Below are 25,962 nucleotides of genomic sequence, written 5' to 3'. Positions count from 1 at the left end.
CAATTGCAATCAAAATCCCAGGAGGCTTTTTTTGGTAGCAACTAACAAGTTCATTTAAAAACTCACATAAAGGGAATTCCTGTCATGGTTTAGTGGAAACAAATCTCACTAGCATCCACGAAGACACAGGTTTGATCCCTGGCCTCACTCAGTGGGTTAAGGATCTGAAGTTGCCATGAGCTGTGGTGTAGCTCACAGATGCGGCTCAGATCTGGCGTCACTGTAGCTGTGGTGTAGGCTAGTAGGCTACAGCTCTGATTAGACCCCTAGCCTGGGAACCTCCATAACCAACGGATGCAGCCCTTAAAAAAAAAAAACACCTCACAAAGAAATGCAAAGTACCTAGAATACTCAAAACAACTGTGAAAAAGGATAAATTTGGTGGGCTAACACCCTACTACCTGATTTCAACACTTATTTTAAAGCTACATGTATCAAAACAGTTGGGTATTTTCAGACAGACAAATAGATCAATGAAACAATATACACAGAGTAATCGAAAATAAACCCCCACATCGAAGGGCATGATTTATGACAAAGGTACAATGGAAATGCAGTACAGAAAGGATAGCTTTTTCAACAAATTGTGCCAGAACAACTGGCTATCGATATGCAAAAAAAAAAAAAAAAAGAATTTGAATGCACAATTCACATTGTATAAGAAACTAATTGAGAATGGATAACAGACCTAAATGTAAAACTAAAACTGTAAAACTTCTTAAAGAAAACATAGAAGAAGATATCTGTGGCCTTGAGTCAGGCAAAGCTTTCTTAGCTATGACATACAGCACAATACAGAACAAACTGGTAAAACGGACTTCCTCAAAACTAAAAACTTTTCTTCTAAAAACATTTAAGGGATGAAAAAACAAGCTACAGGAAAAATATTTGCAAGGAATATATGTGATATACAGATGTATCTGGAAAATATAAAGAACACTTAAAATTAAGAAATTTTTTTAATGGGCAAGAGATTTAAAGTGACATTTCTCCAAGGATATATAAAAGGGAAATAAGCACTTGAAAATGTATTCAGCATCTTCAGTCATTAGGGAAATGCAAATATCAATTTGATACAAACACATACCTATCAGAATGACTAAAAATAAAGACTACCCAGAACAGCTAATATAAAATTAGAAGAACAAAGTCAAAAGACTGATAATACTGCAATAAATACTATAAAGCTACAGCAATCAAGAAAGGGTAGTACTGGTCAAAGAACAGAATCAATGGGACAGAAGAGAGCCCAGAAATATAGTGGCTATCTGACAAAGAAGCAAAGGCAACACAATGGAGCAGACAGTCTCTTCAACAAAGGCATTCCTATTGTGGCTCAGCAATTAACGAACCTGACCAGTATCCATGAGAACTAGTTTGATCCCTGGCCTTGCTCAGTGGGTCAAGAAGCCGGCATTGCTATGAGCTGTGGTGTAAGTTGTAGATGTGGCTGGGATCTGGCCTTGCTGTGGCTGTGGTGTAGGCCGGCAGCTACAGCTCTGATTCGACCCCTAGCCTGGGAACCTCCATATGCCGCTAGTGTAGCCCTAAAAAGACCAAAAAAAAAAAAAAAAAAAAAAAACACCCAAATGGTGCTGGTACAACTGGACAATTATTTGCAAAAAAAAATTAACCTAGACATTGACTTAGGAATGTCAATGTCTAGGTTAGACACACAGAAATTAACTTAAAATGGATACAAACCTAAATGCAAAATGCAAAACTATTAAAGTCCGAAAATATCTGGATGACCTTGGGTTTGGCAATGATTTCTTTTGATTCAACACCAAAGGCATGATCTATGAAAGAAATAATTGATAAGCTGGACTTCAAAAAAATAAAAATTTTCTGGAGTTCTCTTGTGGCACAGTGGGTTAAGGATCATCTGACACTGTCACTGCAGTGGCTTGGGTCACTGTTGTGGCATGGGTTTGATTTCCTGACCTGGGAACTGACACATGCATGGCCAAATAAATAAATTATATCAAAAGACTATTTTCCAAAATATACAAAGAACTCTTATAATTCAACAATAAGAACACAAATGGATTAAAAATGGGCCAAAGACCTTATCACATACCTTACCAAAGAAGATACACACATGACAAATAAGCATATAAAAAGATGTTCCCCGTTGTATGTCATCAGGGAAATGCAAATGAAAACAAGATAGTATTACACACCTACTAGAACGGCTAAAATCTGAACATTGACAACAACAAATGCTGGTAAGGATGTGGACCAACAAGAACTCTCATTCATTGCTGGTGGGAATGCAAAATGCCACAGCCATTTTGGAAGATAGTGTGGCAGTTTCTTACAAAATTAAACATGTTAATACCATATAATCCAGCAATCACGTTTCTTGGTGCCTACCCAAAGGAACTGAAAACTCATGTCCACATAAAACCTGAACATGAATGCTCAGAGCAGCTTTCTTTATAGTTCCCCAAACTTGGAAGCAACAAAGATGCCCTTCAACAGGTAAATGAATAAAGTGCAATACATTCATACAATGAGATATGTCATACCTAAACACAAATGAACTATCGAGCCTAGACAAGACATAGAGGAAATCTTAAATGCCCACTGCTAAGTAAAAGAAGCCAATGTGAAATGGCTACATGCAGTAATATCCCAACTATATGATACTCTGGAAAAGGCAAAACTTTGGAGATAGTTAAAAGACCAGTGGTTGATGGGAGTGGGCAAAAGACAAATAGGTGAAACACAGATGAATTTTAGGGTAATGAAAATACACTATATGATACCATAACAATGGATACATGTCATTATATATTTGTTTAAATCTACAGACTATACAACACCAAGAGTGAACCATAATATAATTATATTGTAAGGACCCTGGGTAATTATGTCAATGTAGATTCATCAGTTGTGCCAAATGTACCACTCTGGTGGGAGATATTAACAATGAGGGAGGCTATGCACATGTGGGGGCAGAGGGTATATGAGAAATCTCTCTGTACCTTCTGCCCATTTTTGCTGTGGAACTTGAAACTGCCTAAAAAATAAAATCTATTTAAAAACAAATAATAGATTAACCACAACAAATGTTGGTGAGGAAGTGGAGGTAAAGTCACACAATGCTGCTGGGGATATAAAATGCTATTACCACTTTGGAAAACTTCAGTAGTTTCTTAAAAAGATCTTGCCATTCCAACCCTAGGTATTTATCCAAGGCAGGGAAAAAAAGGAAATATATGCCCATACAAAGATTTGTACACAAGTGTTCATAAGAGCTTTGTTTGGAATATCCAGAAACTATAAACACAAATGTCCATCAGCAAGTGAATGGATAAATGAATTGTAGCATAGCCAAACAACAGACAATAAAAAGGAATTGCCTACTGATACATACAGCATGCATAACACTTAAAATAATTATGCTGAGTAAATGAAACCAGACCCCCCACCAGAAAAGGGTGCATTCTTTATGATTCCATTTATATAAAACTCTACAGGTACAAACTAACATGTGATCAGTGGTTACCTGGAAGTGTGATGGGAGGGAGAGACTGATTACAAGGTGGCACAAGGAAATTTTCAGTAGTAAAGGAAATAGTCACTATCTTGATTGTATGATAACCTGATGAGTATATGCATCATATCAAAACTTGTCCAAGACTGTACTTCGAATAAGTAAAGTTTATTGCATCAAATATCATGTTTATGAATATATTTAACAAAAGACCTTATTAAAGGCCTCTACACTGAGAAACAGAAAACATTGCTAAGATCTTAAAGACCTAAACAGAGAAATATACCATGACCATGGATTAAAATTCTCATTATTGGAGTTCCTGTCATGGCACAGTGGTTAACGAATCCAACTAGGAACCAGGAGGTTGCGGGTTCGATCCCTGGCCTTGCTCAGTGGGTTAAGGATCTGACGTTGCTGTGAGCTGTGGTGTAGGTTGCAGACTCGGCTCGGATCCTGCATAGATGTGGCCCTGGCATAGGCCAGCGGCTATAGCTCGGATTCGACCCCTGGCCTGTGAACCTCCATGTGCCACGGGAGTGGCCCTAGAAAAGGCAAAAAGACAAATAAAATAAAATAAAATTCTCATTATTAAAATATCAATTCTTGGAGTTCCCATCATGACTCAATGGTTAACAAACCCGACTAGCATCCATGAGGGGCAGGTTCAATCCCTGGCCTTGCTCAGTGGGTTAAGGATCTGGCATTGCAGTGAGCTGTGGTGTAGGTCGCAGACACAGCTTGGATCCCACATTGCTGTGGCTGTGGTGTGGGACGGCAGCTGCAGCTCCAAATGGACCCCGGCCTAGCAACTTCCATATACCACAGGTGTGGCCCTAAAAAAACAAAAAACAAAACAAAACAAAAAAATTAATTCTCTCCAAATTGATTCAGATTCATTGCAATTATAGTCAAAAATCTCAGTAGGTTATTATGTAGAAACTTGTAAGTCAATTGTAAAATGCATGAATATACAAAGAACTTAGAAAAGCCTGAATATTTCTAAAAAAGAAAAAGTTAGAGAATTCATGCTACCTGATTTCAAGTATTACTATAAGCCTGCAGAAATAGACAGTCAAGTATACACATAAAGATGGACAAATAGGTCCGTGAAAGAGAATAATCCAGAAATAGATCCACACACAGATACACAGCCATTTAATTTCAATAAAGGCACCAAAATGATTTAGTGAGGAAAAGAAAGTCTTTCCACCACATAATGCTAAAATAACTAGATAAATGGAGGTAAAAAAGAAATCAATCAACGAATCAACCTGGATTCCCTACATCAACTATACACAAATCTAATTCAAAATGGGTAACATACATAACCATTAAAACAAAAGCTCTAACCATTTCCAGAAGAAAATGTTCAGGAAAACCTTCATAACCTTGGGCTGAGATTCTTAGAGAGGACACACAAAAGAAATCACCATATGAGAAAAAAAAAGCTAAATCAGACTTCTTCAAATTAAAAACCTCTACTAATCAAGATACTGATAAAGGATATATATCCATAATGCATAAAGTACTCTCACAAATCAAAAATAAGACAACCCTGGAGTTCCCGTTGTGGCGCAGTGGTTAACAAATCCAACTAAGAACCATGAGGTTGCGGGTTCGATTCCTCAGCGGGTTAAGGATCCAGCGTTGCTGTGAGCTGTAGCGTAGGTTGCAGACGTGGCTTGGAGCCCGCACTGCTGTGGCTCTGGCATAGGCCGGTGGCTATAGCTCCGACTGGACCCCTAGCCTGGGAATCTCCATATGCAGCAGGAGTGGCCCAAGAAATGCCAAAAGACCAAAAAAAAAAAAAAAGGCAACCCAAATTTTAATGGGGAAAAATGACTTGAAGAAACACTTTACAAAAGAAGGTATAGGAATAGCCAAGAAATACTTGAAAAAGTTCTCATTTAGGAAAATGAAAACTAGAACCACGATAAGGTAGTACTATACTAAAATTATAAAATATCAGCAAAGAGGTGGAGCAACTGGAACCTGCATATACTGCTGGTGCTGGGACAGCCATTTTGGAAAACAGTTTCAATTTCTTAATGAAGTTGAATATCTGCTTACCACGTGACTCACAATCACTCCTAAGCATTTACTTACTCAAGAGAAAGGAAAACACAAGTCCAAAGAGTCTTGCACATGAATGCTCAGAGAAGCATTATTGTAATGGCCCCCGAATGGAAACCACCCAAATGTTTATCAAATTGTAAATGGCAATGTGGCATATCTGCACAATGAACTACTATTCAGCATTACAAAATAATAAAGTACTGACACATGATGCATGATGAATCTCAAAAACATCATGCTAAGTCAGGGGTCAGCAAATTTCAGAAACAGTTAATATTTTAAGCTCTACAGGCTGTACAGTCTGTCACAGCCACTCAATTCTGCCGTCATGGTGCAAAAGCAGACCTAGAAAATAAGTATACCAATGAATACGACTGTAATGTTTGAATTACATTCAAAATTACAAAAACAGGCCATTGTTTACTGATCCTTGTGTTATGTGAAAGAAGGCACACACAAAAGACTATGTTATGTATAACTCCATTTATATACTAAGAGGCATTTACCCCTCCCTCTCTTATTTTCTTTATTTACAATTAAATCAGCTAAAGTAAAAGAGTCTGGCACATGATGGGATATTAAATAATTATTATTCTTTTATTTCTGTTCCCTATACTCCCCTGTTTCCATGCATCATTCTTTATAAAATGGGTTAGTTCATTTCTCTGAGGCATTAAAATTAACAATTTAATCTGTGATAAACAGACTATAAATGCATTGAAAGTTATACGTGTAAAAAAAGCCTATAGAGACAACACAGCACATAGAGTGGGTAGGGTGGTAGAAGGGCTTTTACTTCTTAAACCCTACTAAGTTAATTCTTTCAAATCTGCATTATTTTTTAAACAAAGGCCTGCAATTCCTAGGGGCATAGTGGAATATTTGACATTTTTGAGGGAACCACAGCAGTACCTGACATATGTTGAACACCATCAACTATTAAACAAGTATAGTTTCAACATTAGATCACACTATGTCTTTTGATGTTATATCTTAGTGAATCTAGATTTTTCCAATGGTTGTTGTGATAAAAAGCAAGTATAACCCAACACAATGAAGAACAGGAAATGAGGGCAGCAGTGTCTAATTTGATTCCAAATCTTAAGAAGATGTGTAGCACGCTAAAGGCACTTATACAGCCCATTAGTAAATAACCACTGTTATTGAGGAATGAAATTTAAAAAATTTTTTTTCATTTAAGTTAGATTTGTTTTGTTTTGTTTTTCCCAAATGGCTACTAGGTAAGGGCATAAATAGTTATTATTTTGTACCTACTATTTGAAAAGGAACTGTTACATCATGATAATCAGCATAATACTTTTCTTGTACTTACCTCAGTGCTTGAAGCGACTAAGGAAAACTCACGAGAGAGGTCAAGCTTAACACCATCAAAATTTATTTCTGAAGGCCTTGCAATTGGGTCAGCACTGAAAACATAGGATGGTCTAGGCATCCCATCTTGATTTAAATTAGATTCCATTCTGCAAAAATAACAGTAATTTACCTTACTAATTTAGCATATAAGCCGTCCATAGTTCAGCCTGCTACTTCTACCCAAATACCAGATTTCCAAAAGGAAAACATTAGACTATTTCACCTATACATGATGACCCATGGAAAAGACAAAAGACCAAATGATTTACAGATTCTAAATCAAATAATATTGGACACAGTCTACCACTACTATTTATATGATCCAACCTATGGGTAGATTCAACAGAAGAGATTTCATGACTAAAGGTAATCTATAAAGTAAGACAATATAAAACACTCAGTCTCTGCCTGAAATCCTCTCAGAAAGAAAATAATGAGGCTGGAATAAATGATAACCTTGTTATTTTAGTTATTTAGCATCTTCTGAAGAATGTTATAGACTTTGTAATGCTTTATTTAGCATTTGGGAGTTGAATTCAGTTATCTGGACAATTACTTTCAATTGAATCCTTCCAAATAATCCAAGTAAAAAGTCAAATAACATATGTGAACATATTTAAAACGGTACCTGATACATCACAGGTCTTAAGGTGAACATGGAATAATCATCAGTAAACTATTACAGCTAAAACATCAGGTCACTAAATTTAAACTTAGGCATAACCTTCACTAACAAAATACCAGCATTCAGATATTTACTTAGAATCTACCAGGTGCACAACACCAGGGAGAAATGGAGGAAGCACCCTATTCTTTGAATACTATGAAATACAGTGACTGCCAACTTAGGTTCCTGGCTCAATGAGGTCATTAGTAATAGGCATCCACAGGCATTAAGTAAATGAGCCAAAGATGTATACTGGCCCTAGTTTGTTTGCTTCTTCACAGCAGACTGGGAGCATTAGTTCAAAAATCCACTGAGATGTCAAACTCAAATTTTTACACAACCATTTGCTTTACATATAGTTTATTTTTAGTCATTTAGAACCCAACTGGCTTATACATCCCATTAAACTGCGCCCACCATCTGCTAGCCACAGATAAAATCCACGACTATAAAGACCCCAAGCCACTGCTGCCCTTTGGAGTTCTCCGACAAAGGGACTCACTACTGAGCAACATCACAGGGACACGGCTCTCTGTCTCATTGTCCAGCTCCTCTCCTAATCCCTTGCCCTCTTCCCCTTCCGGGTGCCAGCCCTTCACTATAGTCTCTTGAAGGTCTCAAGATGCAGGCAACTTCCCGAGCATGCAATCCTGTCAAAGCGCTACCCCTGGAAAGCTCCTTGTGTATTACTGCCACCTTGTGGTGGTATCTTTTTCCTTGATCAGCCCTGAAACCCCCCCAAACTCAATACAACATGGCTGTTTTTGTTTTTCTGTTTTTCTTAAATTGCAAAAAGGCTTAAGGAATTATACATTTACTTTAAAAAAAAAAAAAACAGCAAACTACAGGATCAACCAACCATACAATTAAACAACTCTAACATCCTTGCTTTCATTTTAACTGTTTCGGTGATGTTATTAAAATGAGAAAATTATTTAATTCAGTTTGACACAATAGTTCAAACATGCAATTTATGGGTGAAAAGAAAAAAAAAAAGGTATATTATAGAATAAAAAATAACCACTGACCTAGAACACGGGGGAAAAGTTTGCAAAAACATGAAAGTACTAAAGAAAAAAAATAGCAAGAGAACTCTGGTCTGCAAGTAAAAGAAAAACATTAACATTGCCTCAATTTACAGTTTATAGAGGATACTGAATATTCCAGCATGCATCTCCTATAGCCTAATAAAACTCTTTTAAAAGCTAAAAAAAAAAAAAATGAAAGTACTGCCTTGACATTTCATAACTCTAATTTCATGGAAACGCCCAGGAAACTGGAAAGTAAGCTTCATTCTTTGCCTTCAATTAATTTTTGGTTAAAAAAAAGAAAACGCTGATAAATCTTTTATGAAATTACTAAGTTACAAAGGAATTGAGGAGTTCCCTTTGTGGCTCAGTGGAAACAAATCTGACTGGCATCCATGAGGACACAGGTTCAATCCCTGGTCTCGCTGAGTGGGTTAAGGATCCGGTGTTGCCATGAGCTGTGGCTGTGGTGTAGGTCACAGATGTGGCTGGGATCCCACGTTGCTGTGGCTATGGTGTAGGCAGCAGCTTCAGCTCCGATTCCACCTCTAGCCTAGGAACTTCCATATGCCACGGGTGCAGCCCTAAAAAGAAAAAAAAGAAAAAAGAATTTGAAACCCCCAAAAAAGGTATAGTAATTTGTACTTGCTCATATGCTCAGTTTTCAATGAATAAACTGTCTCTTAACACTTAAAAAATTGTTGAGATGTACTGTCATTGCCTGTACTTCTAGTTAACTTTTACTTATGAGTGGCCTCACTAACTAGACTAGAAACTTCTTGAGGGCAAGGACCTTGTCTTATACTACTCTGTATCCCCTATAACAAATTCAGATAGATGTAGTGATAAAGACTCCCTGCATAGGAGCTTAAACAGTAATACATAAGATCCTCTATAGAAAAGAAAAAAATTGGTCCTACTCTTTCTACTCTTTTAGTGGTGTTATCTTTAGCAACAGCAAGGTTTAAGATCTCATTTCTCGTCCCCATGACTGAGAAAGCGCATCTTTTATCTTCTCTCTAGTGGGATCTCATGGCTGAAGACGGATGAAAAAGAAAATCTACTACTTAATGAAGTTACTGAATGTCATCCACAAAATATAGCCTCAAAAAAAGTCTTTACAACTAATTGATGAAGTCTCAGGTCTTGCACATCTAATAAAATGTATATATACACTGCTTTGCAGCTTCGGAGTAAACATGCTACCTTGTTTTAAGAACAGAAACTAACCTGAATTTAATTACTCTGGGGATTAAAAACAAGTCACGAGTCACGAAATTTTGTCAACTAGTCCTTCAACAAGGAATATTAGAGAACTGCACCAGGCAGGAATCACGAATCAAAAAGTAGAATGAGATGGGGGAAACTTTTCAAACTGATATATGACAGCAGTCATTGCACGCGCCACACACGCCCCCTTCCGCTTAGCCCAGCAAAGCCCAGCAAGGGCTAACCCCAGGCAACGGCAGCAGCCTAGAAATAGCTGCACTGGTGACCACCACAACACTCCCCTTCCCGCCCCACAAATGAGACCGTGTCGTTTGATGAGCAAACGACACGGTCTCATTTGTGGGATTCGGGACACTATATCTGGCAATGGAGGCCTGATCCTCAATAACAGCAGCAATGATAAGAAAAGTATCAATGATTCCAAGTACATAGTGCTTACTATACACACCCGCACTGTTTCTAACAGCTTTACCTATATCACTTTATCCTCATGAAAGCCCGAAGCGGTAGGTTCTAGTATTACTCCCTTTTAACAAATGAAATTCAGGCCCGGAGAGATTAAAGCTAATAAGCCGCGAAGACGAAATTTAAATCTTAACTGCAGTAAATTGGCTCAACCCTCCAATGAGCACCAAGATCCCTAGGCGTCCTCATCATTCCGCAGCCCAGTTCCAGAGTAAACTCAAAGGCGTCACAAGCCCCGTGGGAAGGTGCTGAGGTGCTGAGCACCTCACTGCCTGAGGCCTTTCCCCACCTCATCTGGTTTGTACGCAGTCCCCAACCGCCTTCCTCGCACCCTCACCTGCAAACGTAATCCTGCCGCCCGACCTGCGAGCTGCACTAAGTTATTTTCGTTTTTAAATTCAAACAATGGCGGCCAGGACCCCGCACTGCATGTTGGGAGTAGGCGGAGCTTCGGGAAAGACGCCAGGGAGGCGCCAAGGACTCACGCTATGAGCTTCCTGCCAACTCCCGGGAGAAGCTTTCAAATCTGGGGGCGGGTCTCTGAATGCTGGGCGACCAATGGGCGGAGGCGGAGGGAGAGCGGCCAGTGGGCGGGGTTTCCTGCGGGGCTCCTCTCGCGGGGTTGGGTAGTGCGCTGCCTAATGTGCCACCCTCTGTTGGCTGCGCGGTTAGTCTCCAGGTCCATCCTGGAGCAAGTAAAAACGTGGCGAAGGCCCGGAGGTGAGACTGCTGCCACTGCACTTAGCCCCGCGACTCCCTTAGGGACTGGCGGAGGAATGGCGGGCTACTCACTACCCTACTTTGTCCCTGCGGGCCGGAACAGGCTCTGCATCTGGGGAGCCGCTGGGAACGAGAGCTGCAGAGGGTCACTTCCTCTGCATGATCCTACCTGTCGTCCAGAGCGGCACTTGTGGATGAAACAGATTATTCCTAGGATAGCTTTTCATAAGCGTTCTTTATTTTTTGGTTTTGATTTTTGCCTTTCTGAAAATATAAACCAGCTACCGCTGAGAGGCGCTGTACTGTGACTATCTTCCTTGCCTAGGCAAGGTCTTTGCCTTGCCCAAAATGTAAGTGCCACTGTATCTTCTCTGCGTCTTTTAAAGTGATCCTCTTCTTTTGAAGCGTGTTATTACAGTCATATAGGAAGTATTTAGGCCGTCTCTCCCTGCTGTACTTCATTTTAAAGAAAAGTAACTGCTAACGTTAATTGTTTACCTTGTGCCGTGCTAAGCGTTTAAAATTGATTGTCCTACTGATCCTGAGAACAACCTGTGAGGTAGGTATTATTATTATGTCTTTTTTATAGATTGCAAGGAAACTGGGTTCATATGGTTAATTTGCTCAAGGACATACATCTATTAATGGTGGAGCTGAGATTTTAAACCGACCTGAATGAATTCAAGCCCCACCCGCTCACATGTGGTCTTTATTTTCGACTCTTATTGGTTGGTAACATTTGCAGAATAGTACCTAGTTTGATGAGCTTACTCTCCTCTTCCTTTTATTCTGTGTTTATATTTCCCATAACCTCCCCCTATCCTCTACAACTTCTCACTGTCTCCTCATTCATTTTGCCTTCTTTCTCCACAAAATAATCATATTTGAGGTGAGCCAGTGTGGAATAAAGATGAGGATTCAGGGCCAGGAATGAAAATGAACAGAGAAAGTAGGTGTGAAAGGGAAGAAAGGAGAAAAGATAAAGTAAAAACTGTTTTACGGTTCAGGCTGAAACTTAAGTCTTTAGGGACCTCTATGTCAAGGTAAGTCTAACCCTAACTCTGTACTTCCTTCCATGCCTTGTCATGCCTTTATTGCTTTTACTAGTTGTTACTGGTTTCAGCTCTTGAGCCCTCCAGATGCTACATTTATTTATTGTTCAACAAGTATTTATTGAAAACCTGCTATGCTTCAAACACTAGGCTAAGAGTTGGTGAAACAGTGGAGGAGAGCTAGCAGAACAGACCCTAACGTTCAAGGAGCTTATAGTCTAATAACTGAGAAAACATTGCAAAAACAAAAAGACAAATAATTGAGAAATTACAGCTGTAACGGAGTTTAAAAAAAAAAAAGAAAGGAGTAAGCACTCCAGGCATAGGGAACATAATACCAGGCACAGGGGCGGGACAGATGCAACATCCAGTGGATTCTCTGATTTTTTTTTATTCTAGCTCCCAGGAACATTCCACACAGTTAAATGTTTCAGCCTTAAAATACTCTTCATTTGGCTTTTAGGTCAGCAAAATGTTACTCTCTCTTTGTTTACTCTTAACCCCCCTAACCTCCTTTTCTGTCTCTTCTACCTAAGATCTAAATTATGGGAATCCTTAGAGCTTGGCCCTGAGCTTCCCCCTCCCCACCAATTTTTCTCTCTACAGTCTTTTTCTTGGCAACCTCATCAACTCCAATGGATTTAAATACCTTTTTTTTTTTTTTTTTTTTGTCTTTTGCCTTTTCTAGGGCCACTCCCTCAGCATATGGAGGTTCCCAGGCTAGGGGTCTAATCGCCAGAGCCACAGCAATGCGGGATCCAAGCCAAGTCTGCAACCTACACCACAGCTCAAGGCAACACCAGATCCTTAATCCACTGAGCAAGGCCAGGGATCAAACCCGCAACCTCATGGTTCCTCATCGGATTCGTTAACCACTGAGCCACGACAGGAACTCTGGATTTAAATATCTTTATACCTATGACTCCTAAATTCCTTATCCTTCTCAGACCTGTGAGCTCCAACCAGGGGCAAATATCTCATTATCCACTTAAGTTCTCCACTTAGATGTATAAGAGAGATTGCCAAATTAATATATTAAATATGGATCCTTGATTTTCCTTTCTAGAACGAAAATCCCCTCCTCCCTGATCTCTGACTCAGTAAATGACACCACCATGTATCTACCCAGTTATTCATGAGAAAGAATAATTTTTGAGTCCTCCTTTTCCTTCACCACTCATCCACTTCATAAACACATGTATCTGTTTGTTGTTTTGTGTTAAATGAAATAAATACTCCTTTCCCTTTTCATTGCCCAGACCATTACAGCATCCCAACTGCTTCAGGTCCTGTTCCCTACGTGGAAGTTCCCAGCGAGGGATTGAACCTGTGTCACAGCCACAACCCAAGCCACTGCAGTGACAACACCAGATCCTGCCACAAGAGAGCCTGAATGAATGAGTTCTTTTTTTTTTTTTTTAACTGCAGCATGCAGAAATTCCCTGGGGCCAAGGATCGAACCTGAGCCACAACAGTGTCAACACCACTGAATTCTTAACCTACTGAGGCAACTCCCAGTGATTATTTCTTAATTAGGGAAAAAGGGAAAAGATAATTTTACAATATAGAGATTTTTTTATTACATATACCTTAGTCAAGTGAGGAAACAGCATCAGCAAAAACAGGACAGTCTCTCACCTGGTACTGTTTGTGCCAGAAATATTTTACTTGAATCTCATCAAGAGCGAACAATCAGAAAGGAAAAAGAATGTAGAGTATTTTACAAGACAGCAGACCTAGGCTCTTCAAGAATGTCAGGGTTGGAGTTCCTGCTGTAGCGCAGTGGGTTAAGAATCTGACTGCAGTGGCTTTGGTTACTGCAGAGGCACAGGTTCGATCCTGGGCCAGGCACAGTGGGTTAAAAGACCTCACAGAGTGTAGTGCAGTGTGGGTTGCAGCTATGTCTCAGATTTTGTTTCTGGTCCGGAGACTTCCATGTGCCGTGAGTGCAACCATTAAAAAAAAAAAGTCAGTGTTAGGGAAAGAGAAAAACAAAAGGTAGACGATTGCTTTAGTCAGGAGACAGATGTTGCTAAGTGAAATCTGGGAATCTTGATTGGTTCATTGATTTTTTTGTAAAAAAGAAACTGCAGAAAATATTTTGTGGACATTTGGGGGAATTTAAATATGGTCTACAGAATAGATGCTATTGAATTAGTCTTGAATTTGAGGCATGTGATAATTTGTGACTGTGTAAAAGAAGGACTTTGTTTTTGGAAGATATTTGCTGTTAACAGCAAAGTATCACAGTGTTTGCAACTACTTACCTGCAAAAGATTTGGCCAAAAAAAAAAGAAAGAAAGAAAGAATGTTAGGGAGAACAAAATTATAGAGAACAGAGAGAAGAAAATACAACAACAAAAAAAGCCAATGTGGCAAGAAGTCAGTAAATTGTGGATCCAGATAAAGGGTATAACGATATACATTGTGTCATTCTTTCAACTTTTAAAAATAGCTTTGAGCTTTTCTAAAAAGAAGAAGGAAAAAAAATGCTGATTCTTTACAGTGACTTACCAGGCTCTGCAGGATCAGGCAGCAGCCAGTCTCACTCCTCTCTTAACTTTGTGCAATGAGGTGATCTGCTCGGGGTACCTCGAACACACCAGATTCTCCAGCCTATATGAACCTTTACATGGCTTCCCTCCACCTAAATTCTCTTCTCCCCATTTATCATGTGGCTCACTTGTCTTCCTCCTTTAGATCTTATCTATCTTGTTACCTTCTTAGAGAAGACTTTCTCTCTCCCTTATCCCAAATTATCCTCTTTTTTAATTTGCAGGCTCAATTCCACTTCCATACATATTACAACCAACAATTATTATATTTTATAATAATTATTATAGGTCTGGTTTTTGTTGTCATTGTTGTTTTCCCACCTCCTAAAAGGTAAGTGCTCTGTGTACAAGAATTGTGTTTCTCTTAGTCACTGATGCATACTCGATGACTCCATAAATACATGGTGGTGATCAGAGAGATACTTGCTGAACAGTGAATGATGGCTGGTGTGGCTGGGATGGAGACAAGGCCAGATCCTACAAGACTTAGCTAAGTTACTGATTTGGGTCCTTATTCTAAGAACAATGGGAAACCAATGAACTGTTTTAAGCATGAGCACAATACTGTACAATTTGCCTTTGTGTTTTGAAAAGGTTAATCTCCTGGAGCAGAGAATAGAGGCAGCCAAGAAGAATGCTGATGAACCAGTTAGGAGACTCTTGCAGCCATCACAGCAAGAGATGATGTTAATGTGATCCTGGGAGAAGGCCCAGCAAATGCAGAAAACTGGTCAGATTCCAGAGGTATTTTTTCCTACGTTTTCCATTTCAGCACCAGCCAACGTGTCTTCCTTTAGAAGCACAGAGCTCGCTTGACTGGGAGATGCTTAAGATTTAGTCCCCATTCCTAATAATTCCATCTGTCCCCTTGAAGTAAACATTAGCATAAAATGAAAAAATTGCTAAGTTTCATCAAGCTGATTTCACAGCCTCTATTGGTAGTAATAACTAACTTTCTGTGTGCCAGATACTATTCTAAGCACTTTAAACTCATTCAATCCTGGATACCCTATGAAGTATTTTGTTATTAGTATCTCACATTTAACATAGCAGAAAACTGAAACATGGCTCTTGTGAGGAATAGTAGAGGTATATACTACATGGAGGTGTTGGGTTTAATGAAGGTAATATTTGTAAAGTATTTATAAAAGTGCCTGGCACATGTTAAATAATAACTTTTTATATAAAGAGTGAACAGTGGAATTGGAATTGGAATCTAGGTAGTTTGGCTCTAGCGTCTGTGCAGTTAACCATTGTATTCTACTGCCTCTTAATGTTTGGACTGAACACCTCCGGAATTCTATTAAAAGAAGACTGAGCACCTCATTGCTGCTGCAAAGCTACCTCCAAATGCAGGACTAATATAGTTAGTTTTTCAATCCAAAAACTGAGTATGGGGAATTCCCATTGTGGCTCAGCGGTAATGAGCCCAACTAATATCCATGAGGATGTGGGTTTAACCCCTGGACCCAATCAGTGAGTTAAGGATCTGACGTTGCCTCAGCTGTAGTGTACGTTGCAGACATGGCTCAGATCTGGCGTGGCTGTGGCATAGGCTGGCAGCTCCAGCTCCAATTCGAACTCTAACCTGGGAACTTCCATAAGTGTTTGCATCATTTATTTTCTTGCCAGTAAAATAGATGGACCTATTTGAAATTTTTTAATGGGCACACAGTTTTTAGGTGCATCTTACATGGTTTTTTTTATTTGTTTGATCTTTTCAGGGCCGCACCCACAGTATATGGAAGTTCCTAGGCTAGGGGTTGAATTGGAGCTGCAGCTGCCAGCCACAGTCACAGCCACAACAACTCAGGATCCGAGCCGTGTTTGTGACCTACACCACAGCTCAGGCAAGGCTGGATCCTTAACCCACTGAGTGAGGCCAAAGATCGAACCCGCATCATTGTGGATACTAGTCGGGTTTGTTACTGCTGAGCCACAATGGGAACTCCCACTTTTTATTTATTTATTTATTTATTAAATAGCATGTTTTGCTTTGGTTCTAGTAACAGAAGCCTGCAAATCCAATATTTCCTTAAAGACTTTCGTCTTAAGGGGGTCATCTACACAGTTGCTAGGGCTTGGAATGATGTCAATAAGGCAATTCTAACTAATGTTGGCATAGACTTTGGGCTACAATGATATTTCAAAACGACCTGGCCAGTGATGATTTTGAAGGATTTAGAGACTCTGGTTGAGAAGAAAATGATATCAAAACTCATTACTTAAAAAAAAAACAACCTCATTATTTATTGCCAAAAGCTTATCAGCCAAAAGTATAAAGAAGTTGGAAGAAGCAGACATTGAAGAAAGACTGAACACTAATGATGATGCCTTTGTTGTATGTACTTTGAGTGATGGGGAGATTGCTGAGATGGTGTTAAGTATAGATCATTATGAAGATGGTGATAATAATGATGATACCATTATGGGCACAGGTGAAAAAAATCTCTACTGAGCAAATGGTGAAAATGTGAGGCTGATTAATTGCCAGCCTTGAACTATGTGCGTTTATTAGTGAGCAAGAGACCATGGCAATTTGCTCACTTAAAGAGAAACTGATTAGCCAGAGGCTGTGTTGAGGAGACCAGTGACACTGAGGCAAGTCTTTAAAAAGGCCCCTGTAGGAGTTCCCGTCATGGTTCAGTGGTTGACGAGTCCGACTAGGGACCATGAGGTTGTGGGTTCGATCCCTGGCCTTGCAATCAGTGGGTTAAGGATCTGGCATTGCCATGAACTGTGGTGTAGGTTGCAGACGAGGCTCAGATCCTGAGTTGCTGTGGCTCTGGCACTGGCTGGCAGCTTTGGCTCTGATTCGATCCCTAGTCTGGGAACCTCCATATGCCGCGGGAGTGGCCCAAGACATGGCAAAAAGACAAAAAAAATAATAATAATAAAATAAAAAAATAAAAAGGCCCCTGTAGCAGTGCTTCTTCATCACTGGAGAATCCTGTTTCTGGCTTATCATCAGGTGTTCAGCTCCAGCCTGGTGTCATAGACAATGGTAATAGCAGTATCATCTCTTTAAGATTCTAAAGCAACCAGAAGTCATATTTATTGCATGTTTGTGTGTTACAGATTCATTTTTATCAATATAAGTTTTTGTTTGTTTGTTTGTTTTTAGGACCGTACCCGCATATGGAGGTTCCCAGGCTAGGGGTCGAATTGCAGCTGCAGCTGCTAGCCTTTACCACAGCCATAGTAACACAGGATCCAGCACATGGCAATACCAGATCCTTAACCCACTGAGCGAGGCCAGGGATTGAACCCTCAACCTCATGGTTCCTAGTCAGATTTGTTTCTGCTGAGCCACGATGGGAACTCTTTTTTTGTATGTGTGTTTTTTAGGGTCGCACCCACAGCATATGGATGTTCCCAGGCTAGAGGTCAAATTGGAGCTGCAGCTGCCAGCCTCGGCTACAACCATGGCAACTCAGGATCCGAACCACGTCTGCAACCTATGCCACGGCTCACAGCAATGCCAGATCCTTAACCCACCGAGTGAGGCCAGGGATCAAACCTTTGTCCTCATGGATTCTAGTCAGGTTTGTTAACCACTGAGCCGTGATGGGAACTCCTCATCAGTATGTTTTAAATCTTACCGAAAACTTTCCTTAGAAATAAGAAGCTTGGGAGTTCCCGTCGTGGCGCAGTGGTTAACGAAGCCGACTAGAAACCATGAGGTTGTGGGTTCAGTCCCTGCCCTTGCTCAGTGGGTTGAGGATATGGCCTTGCCATGAGCTGTGGTGTAGGTTGCAGATGCGGCTCAGATCCCGTGTTACTGTGGCTCTGGCGTAGGCCAGTGGCTACAGCTCCGATTCTACCCCTAGCATGGGAACCTCCATATGCCACGGGAGCGGCCCAAAGAAATAGCAAAAAGACCAAAAAAAAAAAAAAAAAAAAAAAAAAAGAAATAAGAAGCTTGGAGTTCCCATCCTTGCTCGGTGGTAATGAATCCGACTAGTATCCATGAAGACGTGAGTTTGATCCCTGGCCTCACACAGAGAGTTAAAGATCCGGCATTGCTGTGAGCTGTGGTGTAGGCCCACAGCTGCAACTCCAGTTCAGCCCCATAGCCTGGGAACTTCCTTATGCCATGGTTGAGGCCCTAAAACTCCAAAAAAAAAAAGGAAATAAGAAGCTTTATCACAAGTAACAAAAGAAATAAGAAATTTGAAGCTTATTATAGTATATAGTTATCCTGCTATTCCACTTACCAATAGATTTATTTATCAGCAAAGCTGATATTATTTATGATCTTCATTTCACGGATTTTTCTGCGGAAACATTAATGTGTTCCATACCCATTTATAGTTTTACAAAATCTGTAGTATATGTACCATATTCCACAGAATTCCAATTTCTTTTTAAATTAAAAAAAAAAAAAAAAAACCTCACTTTCAATATAATGAATCTGGCCCCCAGGGTTTTAGATAACAGATTGTGGACTTACCTTAGAGATGTGTTGTAAAGACCCCATGAAAATAGTCAATGTAAAAGTCTTGGCACAAAGTAAATGTTCATTTAATGTAATTTCTATTATTATTGTTATTATTATTTATCACTATTGCATTCCTAAGAGAAAATGTTGGACAGGATCTTTTTGACATGGAAGGTAATAAATTGACAACATAGGTAATAAGCATTCTTCAAATTTTATCACCCTAGTAAATGCTTTGGCAATGTGCTGCTGAAAATATGTATAGAATATTGCCCTAATCTTCGTCTAAGATGGGAAACATTTCCTAAACCAAAGGATAGAAAATGCTACAATAAGCTACGTTGCATATTTATAAAATATATGTACCTCCAGTTAGCCCTTATTTTATTCATCAGAGAAATATAATGAATTGCTTATCTGTCGGTTAACCATTCCCTCAGCTCCCTCTGCCATAAGCACCACATAAACAATAATTTAATCTCCCTAGTGAGCAAGGATTTATTCTTTACTCTGTGTATAACATCGTTTGCTATCATAAGGCCTTGGACATAGCTGAATAAATAAAACTGACGTTCTGTTTTATAAATAAAGCTATTGTTAGCCTGTTGAATATGAATGGCTTCCCTCGAGCCTGGTCTCCCTTCGTTTTGGTTTTTCGGTAGTGTTTGTGCACTTAAAATGTAAGATTTATTGCTTTTCTCTCATAAAGGCGTACAAAGTTATTGTAGAAAATATGGAAAATATGATTTGTCAAGAAGAAAATTAACTCACTCCTAATTTTATAACCAGTCATAATCACTCTTTACCTTTGTTTGCTTTAAAAGCTATCTATGGTGCTAAATTATAAGCCCTTTGTGGATAGAAACCATGTCCATTCATTCCTCTTCTCTACTCTGTCCTCAGCATCCACAGTAGCAGGCATATAACTGATTTAAAGAAGACACATACTGGGAGTTCCCACTGTGGCTCAGTGGTAACAAAGCCAACTCATATCCATGAAGACATGGGTTCGATCCCTGGCCTCGCTCCTTGGGTTAAGGATCCAACGTTGCTGTGAGCTGTGATATAAGTCGCAGACATGGCTTGGATCTAGCAGTGCTGTGGGGGAAAAAAAAGACACATACTCACACTCAGAGATCAAGTATATTCACAGGGGTTTTTTTAGGCAGATTATTTTTAGTTAGCACCATATTGTGAGCATTTCGGTATTTGCGAGCAAGTCCTGTTTGACTTGACAGAATCTGCTTTTCTATACTGCATCTGCATTCAGCTTATCCTCTTTTCTTCTGGGACCTCTACTTCATAGCCCTGGGGAAATGTTATCCTGTAGCCCCTCTACCAGAGCAGTCTTCCTTTCTCTGTTGTCCTCGCCACTCGCTATCAGCCCTGACCCTCTCATTTCCCATTAGCTCATGCCCTACCTCCCTGCGAGCTGCCCTAAGGGGCAGTAAACCTTCACCATCATGTGGACTTATATGTAACCTGACTGGTAATTGGTTCCCATTCTCCACTCAGCACTATTCCTGGATTGAGCTGAAGTTGTGCGGGAGAAGCGTAGCATGGAAGGGAGACAGAGTATCGGAGGAGAGAAAAACAGCACCAACTCCATCTTGGTAAGTAGGGGTGTGAGGGGTCGGTTCTGTGTCCTGAGTATTACCCATTTCAGTCTCAGAATCAGTCGTTAAAGTAGGTGTAAACTAACTGGGAGAGGCCTGGAGGTACTGTACTGCCCTAAAGTCTCAGCCAAGCACATGATTAAATGTCTGCCCCACATTGTCACTGCAGTGTCTCAGGTCCCTTCTGTGGCATGGGTTCAGGCCCTAGCCTAAGAACTTCCACATGCCATTAGGGTGGCCAAAAAATAATGATAATAATAAAATAAAAGTCTACCCCTTGATAATTAAGCAAAAATGAACAGCCAGCTCCCAGGTGACACTAATCTTGGAATTGTGAGCCAGGCCCTAGGGACGAACCTTATGTAAAACTTCTTTGGACTCTATTCCCATGCTTTGTCAGGGCTTTTCTATAATTTTTATAAAATTCATTATAGATCTCCTTCCTCTCCCAAATAATACGCTTTATGTTAGCTGTTAATTTCTTTATCTAGGATAATTTTTAAAGTGTCATCTATCTTTAGTTTTCTGAAATGTTCCCATCAAGTGTCTAGATGTGACTGAGTGGTTTTGTTTGTTTTTCCATTCATTGTAAGCAGCATTCATGGGCTCCTTTCATTGGAGGCATCATGTCTCATTATTGATGAGATATTTTCTTCTGCTATTTTTTAAAATATTTCCTCTCCTCCGTTCCCTCATTCTTTCCTTCTGGTACTCCTTTTCATTTTTCTTCAAATGTTTGGTAATTCTTGGCTGTCTTATGTTTGCTTGTATATCTGAGTGCTTATCCATTCATTGTTTCTGCTCTTTGTGGTCATAGGGGAGAGGCAGAACATGCTCCCAGACTGAGAGGACCCGTAGCTCACCTTCTTCTTTCCAGGGTACATACGCCTCTTGGTTACTCCCCTGCTCGTAATCCCCAGGTTGTCCCATTGGAATTGCCGTTGCTGTTTGCTGCGTGGCAGAGATGTAAGGAAGAGAAGGGGACCTACCTGATTGTTCCTACTGCTATAGCACTTCCCAGATCACAAATGTAGGTTTGGGACTGCTTCCTGCCCCCATTTCCACTTTACCCAAGCTTGGAGCAGAACTGAAACTTGTCTCACAATTTACAGGTGCTCTCTTCATTAAAGTTTGGCAGTGGGTCCCTCATTCAGTGTTATCCCAGTCCTACTTCCCGTCCTTCAGCAGTTCCGGCAGAATTTTTGATCTGTTTAGAGCAACTCATCTTGTAAGTCAGTATGATCTTCAGATATCTATATGTCTCTATCTATCTAAATAGCTCTCTCTCTTTCCTTTACGTTAGTTTCAGGGTTTAGATCAGGAGGGGAAGGCTGGATGAACATGTATTTGTTTACATTGCCATTTTGATCCAATACCTCTGTAGAAGTGTTCAGACATTTTTAAGAGACATACTGCTTTTCAAGCAAAATCTCATGTCAAGGATCACTTGACCTAGGTGAAGCAAAGGAAGCAGCCCTGCATGTGAACTCGTTGGTCTCCCTTTGGTTCTTCATTGCAGCTCCTGAGACCCTCCATGGATCTTAGAACTCTGCAGAGCAGGTTAAAAACCACTGGCAAGATGTGTAGTCCAGGAATGTCCGGCCCATAATAAGGTCTTAATAAATACTAGCAATCATCATGGATAAAGAAGATGTGGTGTGTGTATGTATAAACAATGGAGTACTATTTGGCCATAAAAAGGGGTGAGATTTTGCCACTTGCAACAACATAGATGGACCTGAAGGATCTTATGCTTAGTGAAGTAAGTCCCATCATGGCTCAGCGGAAATGAATCTGACAAGCATCCATGAGGACGCAGGTTTGATCCCTGGCCTCACTCAGTGGGTTAAGGATCCGGTGTTGCTGTGAGCTGTGGTGTAGGCTGCAGATGAGGCTTGGATCCCACATTGCTGTGGCTGTGGTGTAGGCTAGGGGCTACAGCTCCCATTCAACCCCTAGCCTGGGAACCTCCATGTGCTACAAGTGTGGCCTTAAAAAAAAAAAAAAAGGCTAAGTCAGAAAGACAAAAACTGTATGTTATCACTTTTATGTGGGATCCAAAAAATAAAACAAATTAATGAATATAACAAAAGGAAACAGACTCACAGATATAGAGAACAAACTAGTGGTTACCAGTGAGAAGAACAATGGGGGCAAGGATAAGATAGAGGTAGAAGATTAAGAACTACAAACTACTTTGTATAAAAGAAGCTACAGGGTACATTATACAGCACAGGGAATATAGCCAGTATAACATAACTGTAAATGGAGTATAACCTTTAAAAATCGTGAATACTGTACACCTGAAACTTATATAATATTGTAAATCAACTTTACCTCCATTAAAAAGTCCCCAATTGATAGACCCAAAAAAAGTAGCTGTCCTTATTATTACTATTAAAAATATTGCCTCTCTGCCATCTCTAGTCCAAGGTCTTCCCTAGGTCCTGATGCCATTCATTCTGACAGTCCTGTCTTGGAAAGAAGGGGGAAAAAAATTTAGAGAATCAGTAGCAATTGAGAACCTAGTAAATATTCCCAAGCACACTCCTGGGCCCTCACTTGTTAACCTGGCTTAATCCTTACAATGACCCGATAAGGCCAGTGTTTGATCTCTAAGATATGATGAAGAAATAGAGGCTCAGACAGACCTAGCAGGGGTGTGCACAAATTCAAATGAGTTTTTAAAAAATGTCCAGTTATTTTATTTTCTGAAATTTAATTAAAACTAACTCCTAGCATGATTCCACTGGAATGACAGGAAATGACATCTCAGCCATTCCAGGGCTTCCCTCACAGGATTTGACTCAAGATTCTGGGTCTTGCCAGAGCGCTAACACATAGAGCAGGCCTTTCTGGTCCTCTCTTCCCTCTGCATAAGGATCTAAGGGTTGCCCATTTTCTGTGCTAGTGAGTTTCCTCTGGATTGAGCCACCCTGTGGCTTCTCTGTGACCTGCAATGTCAAAGATCTCTGAGGGGTTGGGTTATCTGAAGGTACACCTCCCCACATGGCCATCCTCTCTAAGCACTAGCTTCCTCCTCTGGCCACTGCACCGAGGCCACTCAGCTCACAGGAAGCCTCTCACCCCCAGGCCCCCTTTTTTAGTGCAGGTCTGTTTGTCTCTTCCTTCTTACTGCCCTCAGAAAGTCTCCCTTTCTCTCCTGAGAACATACCAAAGAATACAGCAGTTTTTAAACTTTAACAAGATAAAAACTCCATGGAAATGTCTGCTTTCCTTGAGGTAAGAACATACGACTGGTCTTCTGCCGAGAAAGAGTGATGAGCACAGGGTATGGAGAATACGAAAAGTTGATTTTCAGTAAGTTTTCCTACCACAAAAGTTAAGTCACCGATTGATCCAAAGCCCCTTAGTCCTAAGTAAGAGGTAGACCTACACCGCCCAACTGGGTGAAGCATGGGAGGACAAGCTCCGGTCACTGTGGGGCAGGTGGTCCTGAGTATTGGGAAGCAGCAGCTTCAGACTCTAGGTCAGAGCAGCCCTGTGACCACTCTGATGGAGACTGCAAGCGGATGAGATCCAGGGGCTTGAGTTCCCTGGATCTCATCTGTTTGCATTCTGAACCCAGACCTCTCACACGGGGACATTCCATCATCTTACATTAGACAAACACAGTGTGTCCCAAGGACAGAATCTAAATTATTCTAATCTTGGAATTCCCCATGTGTATGTTTATGTCAAACTGTGCTCGCCAGAAACAGAATGACAACACTGTTGAAGAGTATTTAAATGGAACAAACCCAGGCACCCTCTCAGATTTTAATACATGCCTTGAGGGGGAATTAAAATGAAATGACTTTGTACACATAAATGTGCTTTCAGATTTTTGAATTATATCCCTTTGAACGGTAGTTTCATATTTTCAGTTGGAAGACTTCTTTTTTTTTTTTATTTATATTTTGCTTTTTTTTTTAGGGCTGTACCCTCAGCACATGGAAGTTCCCAGGCTAGGGGTCACATCAGAGCTACAGCTGCTGGCCTACGCCACAGCCACAGCAACGTGGGGTCCAAGCCATGTCTGCGACCTATGCCACAGCTCACGGCAATGCCAGATCCTTAACCCACTGAGCGAGGTCAGGGTTAGAACCCACAACCCCATGGTTCCTAGTTGGATTCGCCTCTGCTGCGCCACGACGGGAACTCTGGGAGACTTCTTTTTATCCTTTTTCAAACAACCAAGAATTTTGTTTTGTTCTAAATTAATTTACCTGCAGTGCTAATGAGAATTTTTGTTATTACTCAGAAAGAAAATTTTAAATGGGCAAGGAGTTAAGTCGCAGAGAAAACGAAGCCACTTAATTTTGGATCTATCTTTATTTTTTATGTTTCAGTAGTATTTTTATATTGACCTCAGCTGTCAAAAACACATTAAAAATAAATCAGGGATGTGGGAGGTAGTGTAATTCCTCTGAACAGCCAAAATAGTGGTTATAATATTTATGTTTTCATAAGTGAGACCTTGGAGCCATAGTTTCTGTGTTTACCCCAGTTCACTTTTACCTTACTAAACATTTTAGATGTATCATAAATTATGAAAAAAAAAATTCAAGAAAACACAAGTTCAATGAGAAACTCTCCTGAAGATCCACCACCCACCTACCACTGTTAACCTGTTTAACATTTTCATAGGTTTCTTTTGAGGTGTTTTCCTATACATATGTTTCAATTCCCCACTATTCTTACTCTTAATTTTTTTTATAGTTACTCTTTTTTTACTTTTACTTATTATTATAAAATAAATATTTCCCCCATTTAAAAATTAGACTCTCAAGAGTTCCTGTTGTGGCTCAGCAGTTAACGAATCTGTCTAGCATCCATGAAGACACAGGTTTGATCCCTGGCCTCACTCAGTGGGTTAAGGATCTGGTGTTGCCATGAGCTGTGGGGTAGGTGACAGATGCAGCTCGGATCTGGCGTTGCTGTGGCTGTGGTATAGGCCGGTGGCCACAGCTCTGATTAGCTTCCATATGCTGTGGGTGTGGCCCTAAAAAGTGAAAAAATAAATAAAAATTAGACTCTTCATAAGCCTTTTTATGGCTAATGGTCTGTCATGTGGCTGCATTACAGTTCACTTAACTAGCTCCCTATTATTGGACACAGAAGGGATTATCTTCCAGAAAATCCATTCCTCTGGATCCTATACCTTCCCTTAATTGTGGCAGTGTCAGGGGCTTCTGGATGCCACAAAATAAATATCTTCTTAGAGTAATCA

At 40.2% G+C, this 25,962-nt stretch overlaps 2 protein-coding genes across 16 annotated transcripts in view; one reads left to right on the top strand and one right to left on the bottom strand.

The window, feature by feature from the left end:
- The window catches only part of KIF20B (kinesin family member 20B), an 82,019-nt gene extending 71,200 nt beyond the window's left edge, over positions 1-10,819 (bottom strand). For 12 of the 14 annotated variants that reach the window (XM_005671270.3, XM_021072615.1, XM_005671272.3 and 9 more), the window contains exons 1-2: positions 10,683-10,819; positions 6,915-7,062 (exon numbers count right to left, since the gene is read on the bottom strand). In XM_005671270.3, coding sequence (XP_005671327.1) covers positions 6,915-7,061 — 147 coding nt within the window. In that variant the 5' untranslated portion in view covers position 7,062; positions 10,683-10,819. Of the gene's footprint in view, positions 1-6,914; positions 7,068-10,682 lie in introns of those variants that run through there. The other 2 variants (XM_021072617.1, XM_021072616.1) reach the window with 1 other exon arrangement.
- PANK1 (pantothenate kinase 1) overlaps positions 11,006-25,962 on the top strand; it is a 102,360-nt gene continuing 87,403 nt past the window's right edge. The window contains exons 1-4 of one of the 2 annotated variants that reach the window (XM_013983537.2): positions 11,006-11,065; positions 11,347-11,415; positions 15,267-15,416; positions 20,629-20,726. The gene's annotated coding sequence lies outside the window, so the exon portion shown is untranslated. The remainder of the gene's footprint in view (positions 11,066-11,346; positions 11,416-15,266; positions 15,417-20,628; positions 20,727-25,962) is intronic. The other variant, XM_013983538.2, reaches the window with a different exon arrangement.

The sequence above is a fragment of the Sus scrofa genome, chromosome 14 (genome assembly GCF_000003025.6).
Source record: "Sus scrofa isolate TJ Tabasco breed Duroc chromosome 14, Sscrofa11.1, whole genome shotgun sequence".
Classification (NCBI taxonomy): Eukaryota; Metazoa; Chordata; class Mammalia; order Artiodactyla; family Suidae; genus Sus; species Sus scrofa.
This window is presented reverse-complemented; position numbering and strand designations above follow the sequence as displayed.